Here is a 19153-nt window from a genome sequence, read left to right as displayed (position 1 = left end):
TAAATGCGCACTGTGTCCATATTGTCAGTAATTTTGTTTTTTAGAGTAACGTCTACCAATTTTCCCTGTCTATAGCTTCCCAAATCACTGCAGGAGCCCTTTAAAAAAAAACTAATTGCCTTAGTCCTTAGGTATTATAGCCATTTAAAGCTGGGGTGAACAAACTAGGACCCAGGTCACATCTAGCCTGTGGTGGTGAGAGCAAGTCATGACAGGAAGTGTGTCTGTCCTTCACATATAACTCTGGGGAGTCCCTCTCATCCATTTGTCAACTCGAAACACCAGGGGAGGCCCTTCATTGTTCCCATCTCCTGAGTCAGCCTCCTAACATTGCATTTCAGACCAAATGTTTGCCCACACCTGGTTTAAATATGATTTCTTTGGAGGTTGAGTGGGCAAAATGGCTGTCTTGTTTTCAATCTGGAGAGCCAGTTATACATAAAGTATTTAGGAATGATTATAGTGGAATATGTGTATTAAGGCTGTGATTATTGGTTCCTACAGCACTGTTGACTCGTTACTGCTTTATTGGAAAATCTTTGTTAAACAAAGAAGCTGAGAATATTAAGGGTATTATCTCAGGCTGTGTATGTGGGGAAGAACCATTGATAAATCAGGTAATTTGTGTGTGATAGGTACAGTTATCTTTTTAGTCACTCTACAGTGTTTTTTTTTCATTTATACTGCTCATGATAGCCTAGCCAATAAGTGTATGAACCATTGCAGTATACAACATGGAGAATACTACTGTTGACTTTTCTGTCCAAAAATGAGTTCCTGACGTTTTTCATTTTTATCTTTTTGAGAGGGAAGGGGGATATAAATAGCAAGGAAGTTTATGACCGGAGACAGCATGAACCTATCTGGCCCATTCTGTGGGCTGAAGCCAGTAGGCTGAACTTGTCGCCATATTGTGTGACCCCAAATATTTGCAGATGCTATTGAAAACAATAGCAAACTTGTGAGGTTTATGATTGTGCCTATGTGTGGATTTTTTTTAATTTGAAAGCTTCCCATACTTAATGAGGTTTTTTTTTTTTAATTCTGGGGGGGCCTGGGGTGTGAGCCGCGGTCCATAGGTACGGGCGCTCGGGAGCGGCAGACTAGATTTTGGAGCTGCAGGGCCAAGTTGTGGGGATCCCCTATAGGTTAAAAAAAAGCAAACAAAAAAAAAATAACTGTGGGTTGCTTATGGGAAGCTGGCTGGCTGGGTTCACATCAGGCTCTGCAACTTAGACTATATAACTACATTTTCTGCTTATTTACAACCCAAACGTTTACTGACTTCTGCTCAGTCTGTGTTGAGGTACCAGTCCTCAATTTTACTCGGAACTTCTTCCATTTATTTTTGGCTAGAGAAAGGAAATTTTTATCTCCCCTAAATAACTCTCCTCATGCTCTGAGATTGGAGCTGGATCTTTACTTACATCTATCCTTCCTCTAGAACAATAAAGAAAAAGCCTACAGCAACCTGCATCAATTGGACCATCCAAGGATATCAGAACCAGAAACTCTAAAGTTCATACCTACAATTCGTGAGTTAAAAAAAAAAAGTATTTTAACTACATAATCTACTTCTATAACTCTGAATCTTTGTTTCTCTATTTGATGGAAGACTTTGATCTCACAGGCGTGGTCTGAATTTACAACTTTAAAAGGTCTGTTCTTTCAGCTATTAAAGCCTTAACCCTGCATTGCCAACTAGGAAGACTGCTGATCTACAGGGTGTACTCCAAAGAGTGGATTGCAGCGCCACCAAGTGAAATTTTGCCTAACTAGCTTCTGACACAAAAATGTGTCATGAAAGCATCCCAGTGGTGTGTGGGAGAAGGCAAAAGTGCAAGAGGTCAAACACCTACATAACAGTAGTTAAAAGATCACCTCATTGTCACACCAAAGCTACCCACAGCACCCCCAGACCACTCTTGGGAACTATAGGATTGGTGAATGCCAGATCAGCTGCAAAGAAATCCTTGGTGATCCATGATGCCATAATTGAACAGCATCTTGACATCCTAGGAGTAAGTGAAACCTGGCTAGATGAAAGTGGGGGTTTACCACTGGCTGAACTATGCCCAACAGGTTTCAATATCCAACATCAACCAAGACCAGGAAGACAGGGTGGAGGGGTAGCAGTATTGATTTGGGACACAATCAAACTGCGCAGAATATCCATCCCCCAGCTACATGGATCAGAATCTCTTTTAATCTAACTTGAAGAGGAGAAGCCAATCTGGCTGCTCATGATTTACAGAGCACCTCGTAACAACACATTATCTGTGCAAGAACTCCTAGACCTGATTACTCAAGTGACCCTGAATTACCCTAGGTTGGTGATCATGGGAGACTTCAATCTACACATCAAAACCCCAGATACCACCACAGCTGCCTTTCTGGACACGATGACAGCACTAGGATTTATAGAGGTGATCAATTCTCCAACCCACAAAAAGGGTCACATACTAGACCTGGTATTCTACAAAGGGGTGGATATCCCAGAATTCTGGGATAACAGTATTGAAATAACACCCCTATCATGGTCAGACCATTTTCTAATTAAATTCTCCCTAAGTGACCACCTGAAACAAATGGCACCTCCCAGAGTTTGGAAGGAGATCAGAGACAAAAAAAAAGCTGACTGCTGAGAATTTCCTAGAGGCCTTGGACTATCCGCATATAGATGAAAAGACAACAGTGGCAGAACAAGTTGACATCTGGAATACACACCTAGCCAAGACCTTAGAGAAAACAGCACCACTAAAATAGGTCTTATGCCCCACTCACAAACGCTCACCTTGATTTTCTCCAGAACTTCGGATCCTTAAATGTGAAGGATGAAAACTGGAAAGGAGATGGCGCAAATCTCACCTGGATGAAGACAGGTTAAACTGCAGGAAGCACATGGCAAAGAACCACCAAGCCTTAACAGCAACCAAAAAACAGTATTTCTCTCAATGCATTACACAGACTGCCAATTCAACCAAGCAGCTGTTCAGTATAGTAAACTGCCTACTGCAACCCCACAACAAAACCAGCGTGCCCAGTCTAAACTGAGCAATGATTTTGCTGCATACTTTGCCAACAAAATTAAAAGTCTCCACCAGGATTTACAGGCAATCCCACCCAGTGCCCAACCAGTCAACGAGGGGTGCACAAACTCGCCCCCTCCTAACAGAGACAGATGGAACACTTTTAATCTAATGACAGAGGAGAGCCTTGACAAATCCTAAGAGACCTTCAACCAACTACCTGCTCCCTCGATCCCTGCCCATCAAAGATAGTGCAGCAGGCAAGTAGGGCCTTATAGAAGGCGCCCTCTGATGAAGAAAAACAACCTTGACCAGGACAAACTTGAAAGTTACAGGCCAGTATCCAACATCCCGTTTCTAGGGAAACTCATAGAACAAACAGTCTGTGCTCAACTTAATGAATGGCTAGAAAAGAGTAACTGGCTAGATCCATGTCAATCTGGATTCAGACCTGGTTATGGAACAGAAACGGTCCTCGTATCCCTGCTAGATGATCTTCACAGAAACCGAGACAAGGGATTTGCCTCGATGTTAGTACTGCTAGATTTCTCAGCAGCTTTTGACACTGTGGATTATGATATCTTGCTAGTACGACTGACAGAAACAGGTATCAATGGAACAGTACTTGCCTGGTTCAGATCCTATCTATCAGACAGGCAGCAATCCATAATGATTGGCAGCAACTCATCACCACCATGGACACTGACTGACCTGCGGGGTACCACAAGGATCGATACTGTCACCTATTCTGTTCAATACCTACCTCAAGCCACTAGGATATCCACAATGAATATTGTTGGTGCAGGAGATAGATTTGCAAGCACTGCCTCCATGGTATGCAAATCTATCTCCTGCATATTCATTGTGGATATCCTGAAAACCTGACCTGCCTGCGGCTCTTGAGGACTGGAGTTGCCTACCCCTGTTCTAGTACATATTGTATCATTGCAAGTAGTATACCATGCCATACTTGTATTGTTGTTCGAATATTTTTACTTCTCTGCCTCCTGCTCATGTTTTGATCTATTGTTACTGTACACCGCCTTTAGTGAATTCCTTCAAAAAGGCGGTAAATAAATCCTAATTAATAAATAAATAAGCTATCAGCTAAAAAAAGAAAAACCCATGCATAGGCAGTCATAAACCTCACAAGTTTACTGTTGTTTTCAATTGCATCTGCAAATATTTGCGTTCACACAATATAGCAGCTCGACAGGAGAGATGGCTTCAACCTTTTGACATCATGCCATCTCCTGTCATAAAACTTCCTTGATAAATAGAAACTGTTTTGCGATTTGTAGTTTTGGGTCTGTGTATATTTCTCTACTCTCTACTTAAATGTGTTTACCTAATATTCTTCGCTGTTTTTATATATAATTTTTAGTTCCATAGTATGTGACCTGGATGTTTGTGCACATAAGTGACTGGGCTTTTTTTCAAAATCTGTAAGGCTATGCTGTGATCAGTGGTGTGATGGCTGATACGTTTGTTTTCTTTTTATTCTAGCAATCACCGGGTCCCTGCAGCCTATGTTACTGTGGCAGTAATAGTGGCAAGGATGGTGACCAAACAATGAAAAAGGAAAATGGAGAGAAGCTGCCTATTCCCAAAATATATTTTGGTACCAGAACACATAAGCAGATAGCTCAGATTACAAAGGAGCTTCGAAGAACAGCTTATTCCAGTGTCCCAATGACAATTCTTTCCAGCAGAGATCACACCTGTATCAATCCAGCCATATCCAGTCACAAGAATGAAAAATGCAGAGAACTGCTAGAAGAAAAAGATGTGAGTAATTGTGGTTGAGAATAAATATACTTCACCAAAAATAGTTATTTTTTCTGATTAGTAAATGACTAGTATTCAGGGGGCAGCCTGGTCACTAAAGTCCCTGGTTTGATTCCTGAATTGGGTCTTGCATTCCATGGATCAGCAGGGGATTCATTTTCTGTTCTGGAATATCTGCTGAGGACACCCAAGGAACTGTGAGTTCAGCCCCCCCCCCCCCCCCTATTTTATACTAAGACTCATTGCCTGAGTTTAGGTCATGAGGGTTTTTGGAAGGAAACGGGAGTTGGTGGCTAGTTTCTTTGCCATCTGAAAATGTGTTCGTTTAGATGGAATAGAAGGATTTAGAAGAGGGTATGGAAGGAATGTTAGGAAGGACGGTAAGTGTTTATTCATTAACATTCCAGTGCTTAAGAATTTGTTCGTCCATGGAACTTGGGACTATAAAGGAAGGGGGAAATAGGAGGAAATTGTTTTGGAAAGCAAGGTGTGAACCTTTTGATATTGTACATTTTACACCTCTGTAATAAATTGAAATGACATTGGTGTGATGTTTGATTTACTGCATTTGTGTTAGGGTTGCAAGATGTCTGTACATCAAGGTGTTGACCTTAATAAATAGTAAGTTAAAATAAAATTGGAAATCATCATGCACATTGAGTAATGTCTGATCTGCTAGAATTAATATAGTATTTCTGGATGTGATCATCTTGGTAGAACGATGCAGATACTGTTTCATTGAATCAGTTGTGCTCTATGGGTTTTATTGAGTTGAATAGAGTGGGGCAGTTTTTGATTGTGAGTAGTGCTAGTATTCTTTATTGTCCTTGGCAGGCTGTCCATAACCAGAATGTTATGTCTGACAACCAGCAGATAGACCAATCACTTATGAGCTCTGCCCTATAAAGAGCACTGAGCAGTCCTAGCTCAGCAGTATTTCCCCGTCTCCAGCAGATGGTGACGAGCATACCATGCAGTGATTCCTGGACTGGTGTCAACTTCTGAGCCAGTTGGAGAACAAATTGACTGGTAGATGTTGGAGGATGGGGTCAGAATATAGGGTCCACAGTGAGGGCAGCAGGTATGAAGATACCAAGAGGAGTCTTGAGTTCCTTTTTCCTGCAAATTTGGCTAGTGGTCTCAGGTTTGACTTTTCTTCGCTCCACCTCCCCTTCCCCTCCCCTTTCCTTTAAGTGATATTTGATTAAAAAGCATATATAGAAAAAGAGATCAAGAAGAGCACAGACGGAATGGAGGAGATTCAGGCTGAAAGCAGCTTGCAGTGTGAGGGTGATGATTTTGACTAGTGCTGGCCTGGAACCAGTGGAGCTTGGGTAGACAGCCGAGTAGTGAAGAGCTGGTGTTTGATTCATGCAGGCTGTGATGGTTGCAGCAGTAGCCTAATCAGAAGGCAATGCGATGATAGAAGCACCACTAGAAAAAGCAAAGCTCTGTTCCCCATCCACCTTTCTCCAGCTCACCACCCATGACACACACTGCATCCACCTGCCACTCTCCTATAGCACACACTGCATCCAGCCTTCTGCCAGTTCCCCATGGCACACATCCCATCCACTTTTCTCTTGCCACCCTCCATTGGGTTCAGCAAGAGGAAGAGGTGTGTGACTGTCCATTGGGCCACATACTCCTCCTTTGCTGTCCTGGGCCCAACTATTTCTTTGAACTGAGTGGGCCTCCGTATAGCCACATGGTGTTTATGAAAAACATTGTTATTGGCAATAAAACCATCAAGGAATATACCTTGCCAAAATATACAAAATCAAGTAGAACCATGATCTTACAGGCAATAAATACAAACAGGCAAAAGTGTCTTACCATAATTTTTGAAGTAACCCCCCCCCCCCCCCAATTAAATCACCAACCAAAGAGAAATATCCATCACCTTCTTTTGGCGTCCGGTGACCAAGAAAGTATGGTATAGCAATATAAGAAATGAGGCATTGTAAGCAGAAGAACAAAGCACCATTGATCCCTAAAGCAGATAGACTATAAGGTATTCAAGATAAGACTTCCCCGTGGTGTCGTGCTGAATATAACTATCCAAAACCATGAGAAAACAAGCAATTGATAGACCTGACCCCTCCGTTTGCAATATGTAGGCGGCTCAGCAACTGTCCATGACTGTAAAATACATTTGGAAGCCTCTTGGCATAGCTTCCGAATGAGTAGTGTATCACCCTTAGAATGTCCTCTATTAGTCCGCGCCTTATCCAAAATAAGATTCACTGGTGAATTCAATAGAGGTATACTGAATGATGGCAATCCAAAACTGGACATGCCCAAAAGGCATGTAATGTATGAAACTAACATTCCCTAAGATCAGCATTGGTTGTTAAACCCAGAATACCTTTAATATTATTAAGCATCTCCCAAGCCCTGGCCAATATCACATTCCCACCTGTGTGGTATCTCTTCCAGATTTTTAGCTACCTCCAATTTAGTAAGTGTTTTATGTAAACCTGAGATTGAAACCTTCTCCTCTGAGAGATCATGAAAAAAAGCCTGTACTTTATCTGTCATTCGGAGGTTGAGAGTGCCAGTCCAAAGAGAATACATAATGTTTGAGTTGGCAATATGCAGATCTGTTCCCCCACTGTTCTCCTATATGTACTTTAGGTCTTCAAAAGGGAGATTTATCTCCTAAAATTATATGTTCCAACAAGATAAGGCCTGCAGCTTCCCAGGCTAAGAAAGCTGTATTGTCTAGACCCAGATCAAAGGTGACATTACCTCTGATGGAGAGCAAATCAGTTATGGATGGTTCCTTTCTAGATGTGAGATCGAAACCTTCCAATCCTCTCTTAATAGGCATAACAGAAGATTGTTAAGCAAATGAGAGGGTAGTTTCTTAAGCGAAGCATGTAAAAAGGAAAATAAATTGTAAGGAGTATAATAAACTTGTTCAATATCTAGAGGGGTATAGCACTCATTCTCCAAGGACAAGCAGGCCAATAATTCTCACATGTGGGTGATGTGTCTCGCGTCGCCCAGTTCAGAACTTGAAAAAAGCTTTGTATAACTTTAAGAATGCACACAGTGCTCCTGTCACACATGTGCAATTACCTTCCCACCTGCTGCCAGAGCGCAGGTCCTCCAGTTCTCTTTTTTTCCGCGATGAGGAGAGGATGCCATTTTCATTGTTCTTCACAGCTCAGTTTGAGAGTTTTTTTTTTTTTTTTTCTGAGTGCCTGTTTTGTGCCTTCCCATCTTTGCCTTGTTTTATTTTGGGGCTGTTTTTTTGTCCCTTACCCTTGAGGTTTTAGTTTCTTTTTTTCCTCTTAAGTTTCCTTTATTTTTAATTTATCTTTAAAATCAAGCATGGTACCGGAAGCTTGGAGGGTGGCCAATGTAACACCGATTTTTTTTTCTTTTAACACTGTTGCTTTTAACATATTTATAAATGATCTAGAGATGGGAGTAACTAGTGAGGTAATTAAATTTGCTGACTACACAAAGTTATTCAAAGTTATTAAATCGCAAGAGAATTGTGAAAAATTACAAGAGGACCTTGGGAGACTGGGCGTCCAAATGGCAGATGACGTTTAATGTGAGCAAGTGCAAAGTGATTCATGTGGGAAAAAGGAACCCAAACTATCCTATATAATAAAACGCACCTCCAACATTCTGAAGCTGACTGCATGGCTGAGGCATTCCTGCTCTCTCTATCCATCTCCTCAAATTGACATCACGTACTTCCGGGTTCATCACAAGCAGAAGTGACCAACCACACGAGGTTTCTCGGCTTCAGAATGTTGGAGCTCAGCGTCCTGCATAGTAACGCTCAGACACCAGAGAGAGAGAGAGGGGGGGGGGCTGACACCAGAGAGAGGAGGGGAGGTATCTCTGTCACACACACTCTCTCTCTCTCTCACAGTCAATGTCTTTCTCTCTCTCACTCTCACACACTGTCTCTCACACACTCTATGTCTCACACTGTATAACATTCACTCTCTATGTGTCACACAGTCACTCACACACTCTCTTGGTCTCATACACTCAGTCTCACAGAGAGTCTGTGTCTCACACACACTCTCTCTCTCGCACACACTGTATCTGTGTGAAACACACTCTCTCTCACACTGTGTCTCACATACGCACTTGCACACACTCTCATTCTCACACTCACTCGCACCCAGACTCATTCACTCTCTCTCTCACATACACTCTCTCAAACATACACACTCTGAGGATAACCTTGCTAGCGCCCATTTCATTTGTGTCAGAAATGGGCCTTTTTTTACTAGTAGCTATATATTGCACGATTCCACATTAGGAGTCACCTACCAGGAAAGGGATCTAGGTGTCATCGTCGATGATACGTTGAAACCCTCTGCTCAGTGTGTGGCAGCGGCGGCTAAGAAAGCAAATAGAATGTTAGGTATCATTAGGAAAGGAATGGAAAACAAAAATGAGGGTGTAATATGCCTTTGTACGACTGTACATCGAATATTTTCAATTCTGGTACAGAGAAGGGTGACAAAAATGATAAAGGGGATGGGATGGCTTCACGATGAGGAAAGGCTAAAGCGGCTAGGGCTCTTTAGCTTGGAGAAGAGACCGCTGAGGAGAAAGACGCCAGAGGGTGGTGGTGAATGGAATTCGCTCGGAGGAGGGAAAGGTGAGTAGTGGAGTGCCTCAGGGATCGGTGCTGGGGCCGATTCTGTTCAATATATTTGTGAGTGACATTGCCGAAGTTTTAGAAGGTAAAGTTTGCCTATTTGCGGATGATAATAAGATCTGTAACAGAGTGGACACCCGGGAGTAATTTGCGGATGATACTAAGATCTGTAACAGAGTGGACACCTGGGAGGGAGTGGAAAACATGAAAAAGGATCTGAGGAAGCTAGAAGAATGGTCTAAGGTTTGGCAATTAAAATTCAATGCGAAGAAATGCAAAGTGATGCACTTAGGGAATAGAAATCCATGGGAGACGTATGTGTTAGGCGGGGAGAGTCTGATAGGTACGGACGGGGAGAGGGATCTTGGGGTGATAGTATCTGAGGATTTGAAGGCGACGAAACAGTGTGACAAGGCGGTGGCCGTAGCTAGAAGGTTGTTAGGCTGTATAGAGAGAGGTATGACCAGCAGAAGAAAGGGGGTGTTGATGCCCCTGTATAAGTCGTTGGTGAGGCCCCACCTGGAGTATTGTGTTCAGTTTTGGAGGCCGTATCTTGCTAAGGATGTAAAAAGAATTGAAGCGGTGCAAAGAAAAGCTACGAGAATGGTATGGGATTTGCGTTACAAGACGTATGAGGAGAGACTTGCTGAACTAAACATGTATACTCTGGAGGAAAGGAGAAACGGGTGATATGATACAGACGTTCAAATATTTGAAAGGTATTAATCCGCAAACGAACCTTTTGCGGAGATGCGAAGGCGGTAGAACGAGAGGACATGAAATGAGGTTGAAGGGGGGCAGACTCAAGAAAAATGTCAGGAAGTATTTTTTCACGGAGAGAGTAGTGGATGCTTGGAATGGCCTCCCGCGGGAGGTGGTGGAAATGAAAACGGTAACGGAATTCAAACATGCGTGGGATAAGCATAAAGGAATCCTGTGCAGAAGGAATGGATCCTCAGGAGCTTAGTCGAGATCGGGAGGCAGGGCTGGTGGTTGGGAGGCGGGGATAGTGCTGGGCAGACTTATACGGTCTGTGCCAGAGCCGGTGGTGGGAGGCGGGACTGGTGGGAGGCAGGGATAGTGCTGGGCAGACATACGGTCTGTGCCAGAGCCGGTGGTGGGAGGCAGGGATAGTGCTGGGCAGACATACGGTCTGTGCCAGAGCCGGTGGTGGGAGGCAGGGATAGTGCTGGGCAGACTTATACAGTCTGTGCCAGAGCCGGTGGTGGAAGGCGGGGCTGGTGGTTGGGAGGTGGGGATAGTGCGGGGCAGACTTATACAGTCTGTGCCAGAGCCGGTGGTTGGGAGACGGGGCTGGTGGTTGGGAGGCGGGGATTGTGCTGGGCAGACTTATACGGTCTGTACCCTGAAAGAGCATAGGTACAAATCAAAGTAGGGTATACACAAAAAGTAGCACATATGAGTTGTCTTGTTGGGCAGACTGGATGGACCGTGCAGGTCTTTTTCTGCTGTCATCTACTATGTTACTATGTTATATGATAGAGGTCTATAAAACGAATGGAATGGAACGGGTAGATATGAATCGCTTGTTTACTCTTTCCAAAAATACTAGGAATGGAAAACAGAAATGAGGGTGTTATTTATATGACTTTGTACGACTGTACCTCGAATATTGTTTTCAATTCTAGTACAGAGAAGGGCGACAAAATGATGATGGGGATGACTTCACGATGAGGAAAGGCTAAAGCGGCTAGGGCTCTTTAGCTTGGAAAAGAGACTGCTGAGGAGAAATATGATAGAGGTCTATAAAATGAATGGAATGGAACAGGTAGACATGAATCGCTTGTTTACTCTTTCCAAAAATACTAGGACTAGGAGGCTACAAAATAGTAAATTTAAAACGAATCGGAGAAAATATTTCTTCATTCAACATGTAATTAAACTCTGGAATTTGTTGTCAGAGAATGTAGTAAAAGCAGTTAGCGGGGTTTAAAAAAGGTTTGGATAACTTCCTAAAAGAAAAGTTCATAAACCATTATTAAAATGGACTTGGGGAAATTCACTGCTTATTTAAGCAGCATAAAATGTGTTGTACTGTTTTGGGATCTTGCCAGGTACTTGTGGCCTGGATTGGCCACTATGTATGCTCTTAAACCTATAAAAAGCTTTTTTCAAGTTCCAAACCAGGCAACGCAGGACATGTCACCAACATGTGAGAATACATGGCCTGCTCTTCTCGGAGAATACCTGCTACAGGTAAGTATCTTTGCTCTATCAAAAAGCCAATCTTTAATATGTCTGAGAAAGCAGGTGTTGTTGTAGGCGCTTAAATTGGGAAGACCCAATCCTCCTTGTCTCCAATCCCCTAGTATAAAAAATAATTTTATTTTAGGTGTCCTGTTAGCCCAGCAAAACTTAGAAAATAAAAGTTTATACGTCTCAAATCTTTCTACAGCAGTCGCAAAGGTAATGTCTGCAGTACATATATTCATTTAGGTAAAATAATCAGCTGGATACGATTTATTCTGCCTGTTAGAGATATTGATAGGTCCATCCACTGAATTAATTGGCGGTCCTTAGTAGTAAGTAATTTGGTAATATTTAAATTATAAAGGTTGCTGGTGGATATTGATAACTGAATACCCAAATATTTGAAAAATTGCTGTGTCCATTGTAAAGGGAAGACCCCCTCCCATTCCCGTTTCAGTGAAGTAGAAGAAGATAGTGCCTCTGATTTTTGAAGGTTTAATCGAAAACCCACATATTCATCGTATTCCTGAAAAAGTCTACAAACGCAGCCAATGAGCATTGTAGATTAGTTAAACGAACAAGAATGTTATCTGCGAAAGCCACCACTTTGAATTTTTCGGAACCTGTATCAAGTCCTCCAATCTCTGGGTGTAAATAAATCTCCCTAATCAAAGGATCTAATGTTAAAATAAAAAGTAGAGGTGAAAGTGGACAGCCCTACCACGTCCCTCTGCCTATGAAAACAGTAGCCGATCTTAAAACTCTTTACCAGAATTCTGGCCTGTGGCGATGTATAAAGTGTTTGAATCATGGAGACAAAACAGCCAGTAATACCATATTGAGAACAACATAAGTATAGCCGTACTGGATCAGACCAATAGTCCATCAAGCCCAGTATCCTGTTTCCAACAGTGGCCAATCCAGGTCACAAGTATCTGGCAGAAACCCAAATAGTAGCAGCATTCCATGCTACCAATCCCAGAGTTGTCTCAATAGCAAACTATGGCCTTTTCCTCCAGGTACTTGTCCAAACATTTTTTAACACAGATATGCAAACCTCTGTTACTACATCTTCCAGCAGAGAGTTCCAGAGCTTAACTATTCATTGAGTGAAAAAATATTTCCTCCTTTTTGTTTTAAAAGTATTTCCATGTAACTTCATTGAGTGTCCCCTAGTCTTTGTACTTTTTGAAAGAGTAATTGATTCACTTCTACTTGTTCTACACCAATCAGGATTTTGTAGACCTCAATCATATCTGCCCTCAGCTGTCTCTTTTCCAAGCTGAAGAGCCCTATCCTCTTTAGCTTTTCCTCATACAAGAGGAGTTCCATCCCCTTTATCATTTTGGTTGCTCTTCTTTGAACCTTTCTAATTCCACTATACTCAAGGTGAGGTCACACCATGAAGTGATACAGAGGCATTATAGTAATCTCAATCCTATTTACCATCCCTTTCCTAATAATTCCTAGCATCCTGTTTGCTTTTTTGGTCACCGCTGCACACTGGGCACGAGATTTCAGCGTATTGTGTACAACGATACCGAGTTCTTTCTTGGGTACTGACTTCCAAGGTGGACCCTAGCATCAGGTAACTATGATTCAGATTATTCTTCCCAATGTGCACCACTTTGCATTTGTTCACATTAAATTTCATCTGCCATTTGGATGCCCAGCCTTCCAGTTTCCTAAGGTCTTCCTGCAATTTTTCATAATCCGCTTGTTTTAAAAACCTTGAATAGTTTTGTGTCATCTGCAAATTTAATCACCTCACTTGTCGTTCCAATTTCCAGATCATTTATAAATATGTTAAATAGCACCGGTCCCAGTACATAGCTCTGTGGCACTCCATTATTCATCCTCTGTTTTCTGTCCAATGTAAAACAGCATACATAAAATCCCAGTGTACATAATCAAATGTTTTTTCTGCATTGAAACTGATTTATAGTGAGGGGCAGCCAGTGCAATGTCTATATTTCAGGGAGAAAAGTATTCTTCACTGATTTTTTGATATAGTGCAACCTTTGACAAAACCCACTAGAATCATGAATAGGTGAAGGTAAAATTTTCACCAGTCAATTGGTCATAACCTTAGCCAAAAGTTTAACCTCAAAATTCAAAAGAGAGATCGGAAGCTAGGACTCCAGGATGGCAGGGTCTCAACCCGATTTAGGTAGTACAATGATTTAGGCTGTATTGAGGTGGTTCAGCAACAATTTTGTGTCTACCACAGTGTCAGCCACATGGTTTAAAGAAACAGTGAGACCAAGATGGTAGAGGAATAGAATGTGCAGCTATGTGTCTTTTCTCGAATAATGGTAGAAGGGAGGGAGGCTGAGCTGTGCAGAGCCACTGAGCCAACGCCATTACCATTTACTTGTTTAAAATTCTGCAGGGGAAATGCAGGTTTCTGCATGGGTGGGGAATTCTGTGCAAATTCTACATTGTGCAGGAGTGCAGAATTCTCCCAGTAATAAGAACAGTGAATTGAGATTTGGGAGGTACTTGAGGGTGGGAGGGGGTGACTTTTTCCTTAGGATTGAGAAGTGGAAAGAAGGTGGTAAAGCTGATAATCAAATGTCTGCTGGTATGGGAGTTAGATTGTTATTTGTATTGTCATTTATTGCCATGTTGTTTGGTTTTGTTCTTAAGTTTTTAGATTTTTTTTTCCATTAGCTTGCTATGCATTCCACTTTGGATTGTCAGTTTCTGATTGGAGAAGTGGATTTAAACCTATTAAATTAAATTCATGTTTTTTTCTTGTTTCAGGGCATGTCCTGTTGTTATTACCATGGTGCTCATAAAGTACGTGAGCAGAGCTCCTGTTTAAATCAGGCTTGGGATATAGAAGAGCTGGTGAGGTTAGGGAGGAGGTTGAAGGCCTGTCCTTATTATGCAGCCCGAGATCTGATGCAGGATGCCTATATCATTTTCTGTCCCTACAACTACCTTCTGGACAAACAAATCAGAGAAAGTGTAAGTATTCCATTCATTAGATTGCTCTGTCTAAGTGGACTCAAACTGAAGAAGAAAACAGTACATATTTTTCAAATTCAATAGAGTTTAACTTCTAGATTTTTCTGAATCTTCAGTGCCAGAGACCTAATTAAATCAATTTGGTTACATAGCACCTAGTGACTCATACCTTGGGAGGAGGGGCAATTAAGAACATAAAACCAAGGACCAAGGGTCCATCAAGCCCAGCATCCTGTCTCCGACAGTGACCAATCCAGGCTGCAACTGTGTAGTTAGAGAAAAAAAAACCCCAGAACTTCACTTTACCTTGGGAGCTGTGAGCTACGCTGGGCTTTTTCAGAATTGGTTTGATTGGTAACTGAGGTTACCTGTGTCCTAAAATCTTTCTGATAAAACTGTTGACTCTATTATATCTCATCTAACAAAAAACAAACAAAAAAAAAACCTGTCCTTTCACTTGTTGAGGGTCTGGCCTCTCTAAACCTTTCAATCCTATTGCCTATAATTTACAATTATTGTTGCATTGTGATTTCATACTTTTATGCTGGTAGTTTCTTATTGAACTCTTTTGCACTTCTGTGCCAGTGATTTCATATTTTTATGCTGCAGTTGTCTTAAAGGTGCTCTCTAGAACTGTGTTTTGTGCCTGTGCCAAGTGACTCAATCCAATTAACTTGGTTACACAAGGTTTGGTGACTGGTTCTGGTATCTGTCTTAAAGTTGTGTTTGTTAGAATTGGGTTTTCAATCTTTTGTGAGACCTAATTAAATCAATTTGGTTACATAGCACCTAGTGACTCATACCTTGGGAGGAGGGGCAATTTGTGTACAACTGTGTAGTTAGAGAAAAAACCCACAGAACTTCACTTTACCTTGGGAGCTGTGAGCTACGCTGGGCTTTTTCAGAATTGGTTTGATTTGTAACTGAGGTTACCTGTGACCTAGTCCCCCCTCTCCCACCCTCCCCTAGGTGAACTCCCTTTTTATATAGGGCAATCAAGGGACAAGTATCTTCATTACACCATAATTGGTCAATCTTATACCTTGTTACCCCTAAACATTTTTTTACACTTGTGAATCACATCAATATGTCCTTTATTCAGTGCAATACATGTTCTGCTTTAATCCTAAGGCAAACTATCTGGAACCTTAGAGCTTGTCCTATCTGTCTCCAGTTATCAGCTTTGAAAGATGAGATCAACAAACTCAAGAAAGAATTAGCTTCAATTAAAAAAGCATCCATTCCCTAACAATTTACCACCACTGCCACAGAGAATTCAACAACAGAGGAATAGATGGGTCACAATATGCTCAGGTAGACTAAGATCTGTGACACAGAAGTTCCCACCTTCCCAACCTTTGCCCCTGTCAAATTCTTTTGCTGCGCTGCATCATTATGGAACCAGAGGCTATGAAAGTAGCATAACCCAAGAGTCATCCCCCCAAAAAATGGCAGATTGGTGAAAAGCAGAAAACTCTTACTGATCGGAGACTCCATTATCAAAGGCATTAACTTAGGAACATAGTTCAAGGGTTCCAACCTAGTGAAATGCCTTCCAGGATCTTCAGCTACGAGATGTACCGACCAGTTTTGGAGGCCATATCTGGCTAGAGATTTAAAAAGACTGGAAGCGGTGCAAAGCAAAGCTACAAAAATGGTATGGGATTTGCGTTGCAAACCGTATGAGGAGAGGCTTGCCGACCTGAACATGTATACCTTGGAGGAAAGGAGAAACAACAGACGTTCAAATATTTGAAAGGTATTAATCCGCATACGAACCTTTTCCGGAGACGGGAAGGTGGTTGAACTAGAGGATATGAATTGAGGTTGCAGGGGGGCAGACTCAGGAGTAATGTCGGGAAGGATTTTTTCACGGAGAGGGTGGTGGATACGTGGAATGTCCTCCCGCGGGAGGTGGTGGAGATGAAAACGGTAATGGAATTCAAACATGCGTGGGATAAACCCAAAGGAATCCTGTTTAGAAGGAATGGATCTATGGAATCTTAGCGGACATTGGGTGGCGACGCCAGTATTTGGAGAATAAAACCAGTGCAGGGCGGACTTCTACGGTCTGTGCTCTGAGAAAGGCAGGGACAAATCAAACTCGGATATACATATAAAGTATTACATACCATGTAAAATGAGTTTGTCTTGTTGGGCAGACTGGATGGGCTGTTCAGGTCTTTATCTGTCGTCATTTACTATGTTACTATGTTTTCAAACAAGAAATACTTTTTCTTTAACTTAAATTTTCATGTGGTGTCTTACTTTGCATAACTGTCAGATTTTGATTTCACAAATATTTTGCTAGACTTATTAAACAGCATACATCATAAATCTCATGTTAATACATTACTGCTCCAGGCCACTTCAGTGCAGTATTGTCCCCAGAGATTTTTGCTAACTGAGTATTAAGAAGGAGTAGCCAGGTAGTGGGGGGGGGGGGGGGGAATACTGCACAGTTATCCGTTCATCAGGTTGTTAGCTGGGCGGACAGTAAAATCCGCCGTTCAGTAGGTCCTTGGAAGAAAACTGCACTGAATTAGTGATTGATCACTATGTGGTAAGTCTAAACTTAAAAGTATACTGTATTTGCCACTGACTTTTGGCTTCTGTCTACTATGTTGCTATGATTTTGTTTTATAAAACTTATAAACTGCCTCCAAACTATACCACATTCAACGTAGTGTACAATACAAAATACTCAAAATATATAAATTCTGAGATTTGTGGTGCAGATGCTATTTTGCTTTGCCTGCATCCGGGCTCTGGCATTTATCCAGTTGCTTTGGAGTGCCTTTGAAAAACAGTTGTGTGAGCTGTCTTTTTATTTCAAGTTCAGTCTGCTCTACTAACCAAGGGTCTGGCATGTCTAATCTGTCAACCATTGTCCCAGTATTCAAAGGCACTGTGTATAGCAGCTGCCACTGTACAGTTAAGCACCCTAGCCATGAATTTTCAATGGCATTATATGCATAGTGTCCTTGAAAATTTTACTTACTCCTCTGACACTATCCATATAAAGGGAAATTCTATAAACCAGGAGCCCATATTTATGTGCCCCTTGCACACGTACATATATACTTGCCTGTGAGTGCCAGCAGGGCACCTGTGCAATATTCTGTAGTTCATAAATACAAGGAGGGCATAAAAGGGCAGGGCTCCCAGTTATGCACATAACTTATAGAATACTTTCCCTGCTGCATTTACATGCCTGTTGTTAATGCCAGGCCTATGGCTGGTGTAATTGCAGGTGTGTAAATGTTAAGCACATCAATACCCAGCTTATGCTAGCATTCTATAAAAGAATCTGGGCAGACAAGTACCATTATAGAATAGGCTCCCACCACGTGTCCTTGGAGTGCCTAAATGGAGGAGCCCAGCTGTAGAATTGCCCCTATAATGCCAGGTTGGAGTGAAGGTATTCAACTACTTGGCATAGTATAGCAGTTTAAGTTAGGACAGTGAAAAAGCTGCCTTAAACCACTTAGCTATTCAGATAATGGCTGAACATTGCTGCTTATATGTATGTATGTGTGTGTATATATATATATATATATATATATATATATATATATATATATATATATATATGTATATTTGTATGTATATATACACACATTAGCTTGATATTTAAATACTGTAGCTGGACACTTTAAAGAGTTGTTCCTTTAGGAAGACATAATAAGAAAATGACAAAAAAGCAGTAAATTACCTAGACCAGATGGTATAAACCCCAGACTACTGAAAGAATTCAAAAAATGAAATTACAAATCTATTGTTATTATTATTATTTGTTGCATTTGTATCCCACATTTTCCCACCTTTTTGCAGGCTCAATGTGCTTTGTATTATTAAAATCATCTACCTGAGGAATGGAGAGTGGCCAAGATAATTTTTAAGATGGGCTCTGGTGTGATCCAGAAAATGACAGAAATGTGAGCTAATATTTATAATGGGCAGAATGATAGAAATTGCTGAGCACATAGTCATGTGGTTTAATTGGACAAAACATGGATTTAGCCAAGGGAAATTTTTCTTTAGCGTGTTACATATTTTGAAGTCGTGAATATGGGGTATCTGAATTTTCAAAAAGCGTTTGACAAAGTCTCCCATGAGAGACAAATTGTGAAATTAAAAAGCCATGGGACAGGAGGCAGTGTTGTCTTGTGATTAGAAACTGGTTAAAAGAAAAGAAAGAGTAAGGTTAAGTGATCAATTTTCTCAGTAGAGAAAGATGAGTATTGAAGTGCTCCAGGATACTGGGTCTTGTGCTTTTTAGATTTAGAAATGATTTGGAGTTGAGAACAATGAGTAAAAAATATTCAAAAATTGTTAAATCGAATGCAGGTTATAAGAAATTGCTGGAAGATCTTGCAAGATTAGGAGACTGGGCTTCTAAAGGGTAGATTAAATTTAATGTGAACAAGTGCAAAGTGATGCACATAGGTAAGAATAACTCAAATTATAGCTATATGATTCTAGGTGACACACTAGAGGACACCATCTAGGA

The 19153-nt window shown here is 41.4% G+C and overlaps 1 protein-coding gene across 4 annotated transcripts in view; it reads left to right on the top strand.

The window, feature by feature from the left end:
- BRIP1 (BRCA1 interacting protein C-terminal helicase 1) overlaps window positions 1-19153 on the top strand; it is a 146437-nt gene that overhangs the window by 47575 nt on the left and 79709 nt on the right. For all 4 annotated transcript variants that reach the window (XM_030185692.1, XM_030185693.1, XM_030185690.1 and 1 more), the window contains exons 6-7: window positions 4536-4817; window positions 14434-14640. In XM_030185692.1, coding sequence (XP_030041552.1) covers window positions 4536-4817; window positions 14434-14640 — 489 coding nt within the window. The remainder of the gene's footprint in view (window positions 1-4535; window positions 4818-14433; window positions 14641-19153) is intronic.

The sequence above is a fragment of the Microcaecilia unicolor genome, chromosome 13 (genome assembly GCF_901765095.1).
Source record: "Microcaecilia unicolor chromosome 13, aMicUni1.1, whole genome shotgun sequence".
In the NCBI taxonomy this organism is placed as follows: Eukaryota; Metazoa; Chordata; class Amphibia; order Gymnophiona; family Siphonopidae; genus Microcaecilia; species Microcaecilia unicolor.
The sequence above is the reverse complement of the archived record's forward strand: the minus strand, read 5'-3'. Positions and strand labels throughout refer to the sequence as shown.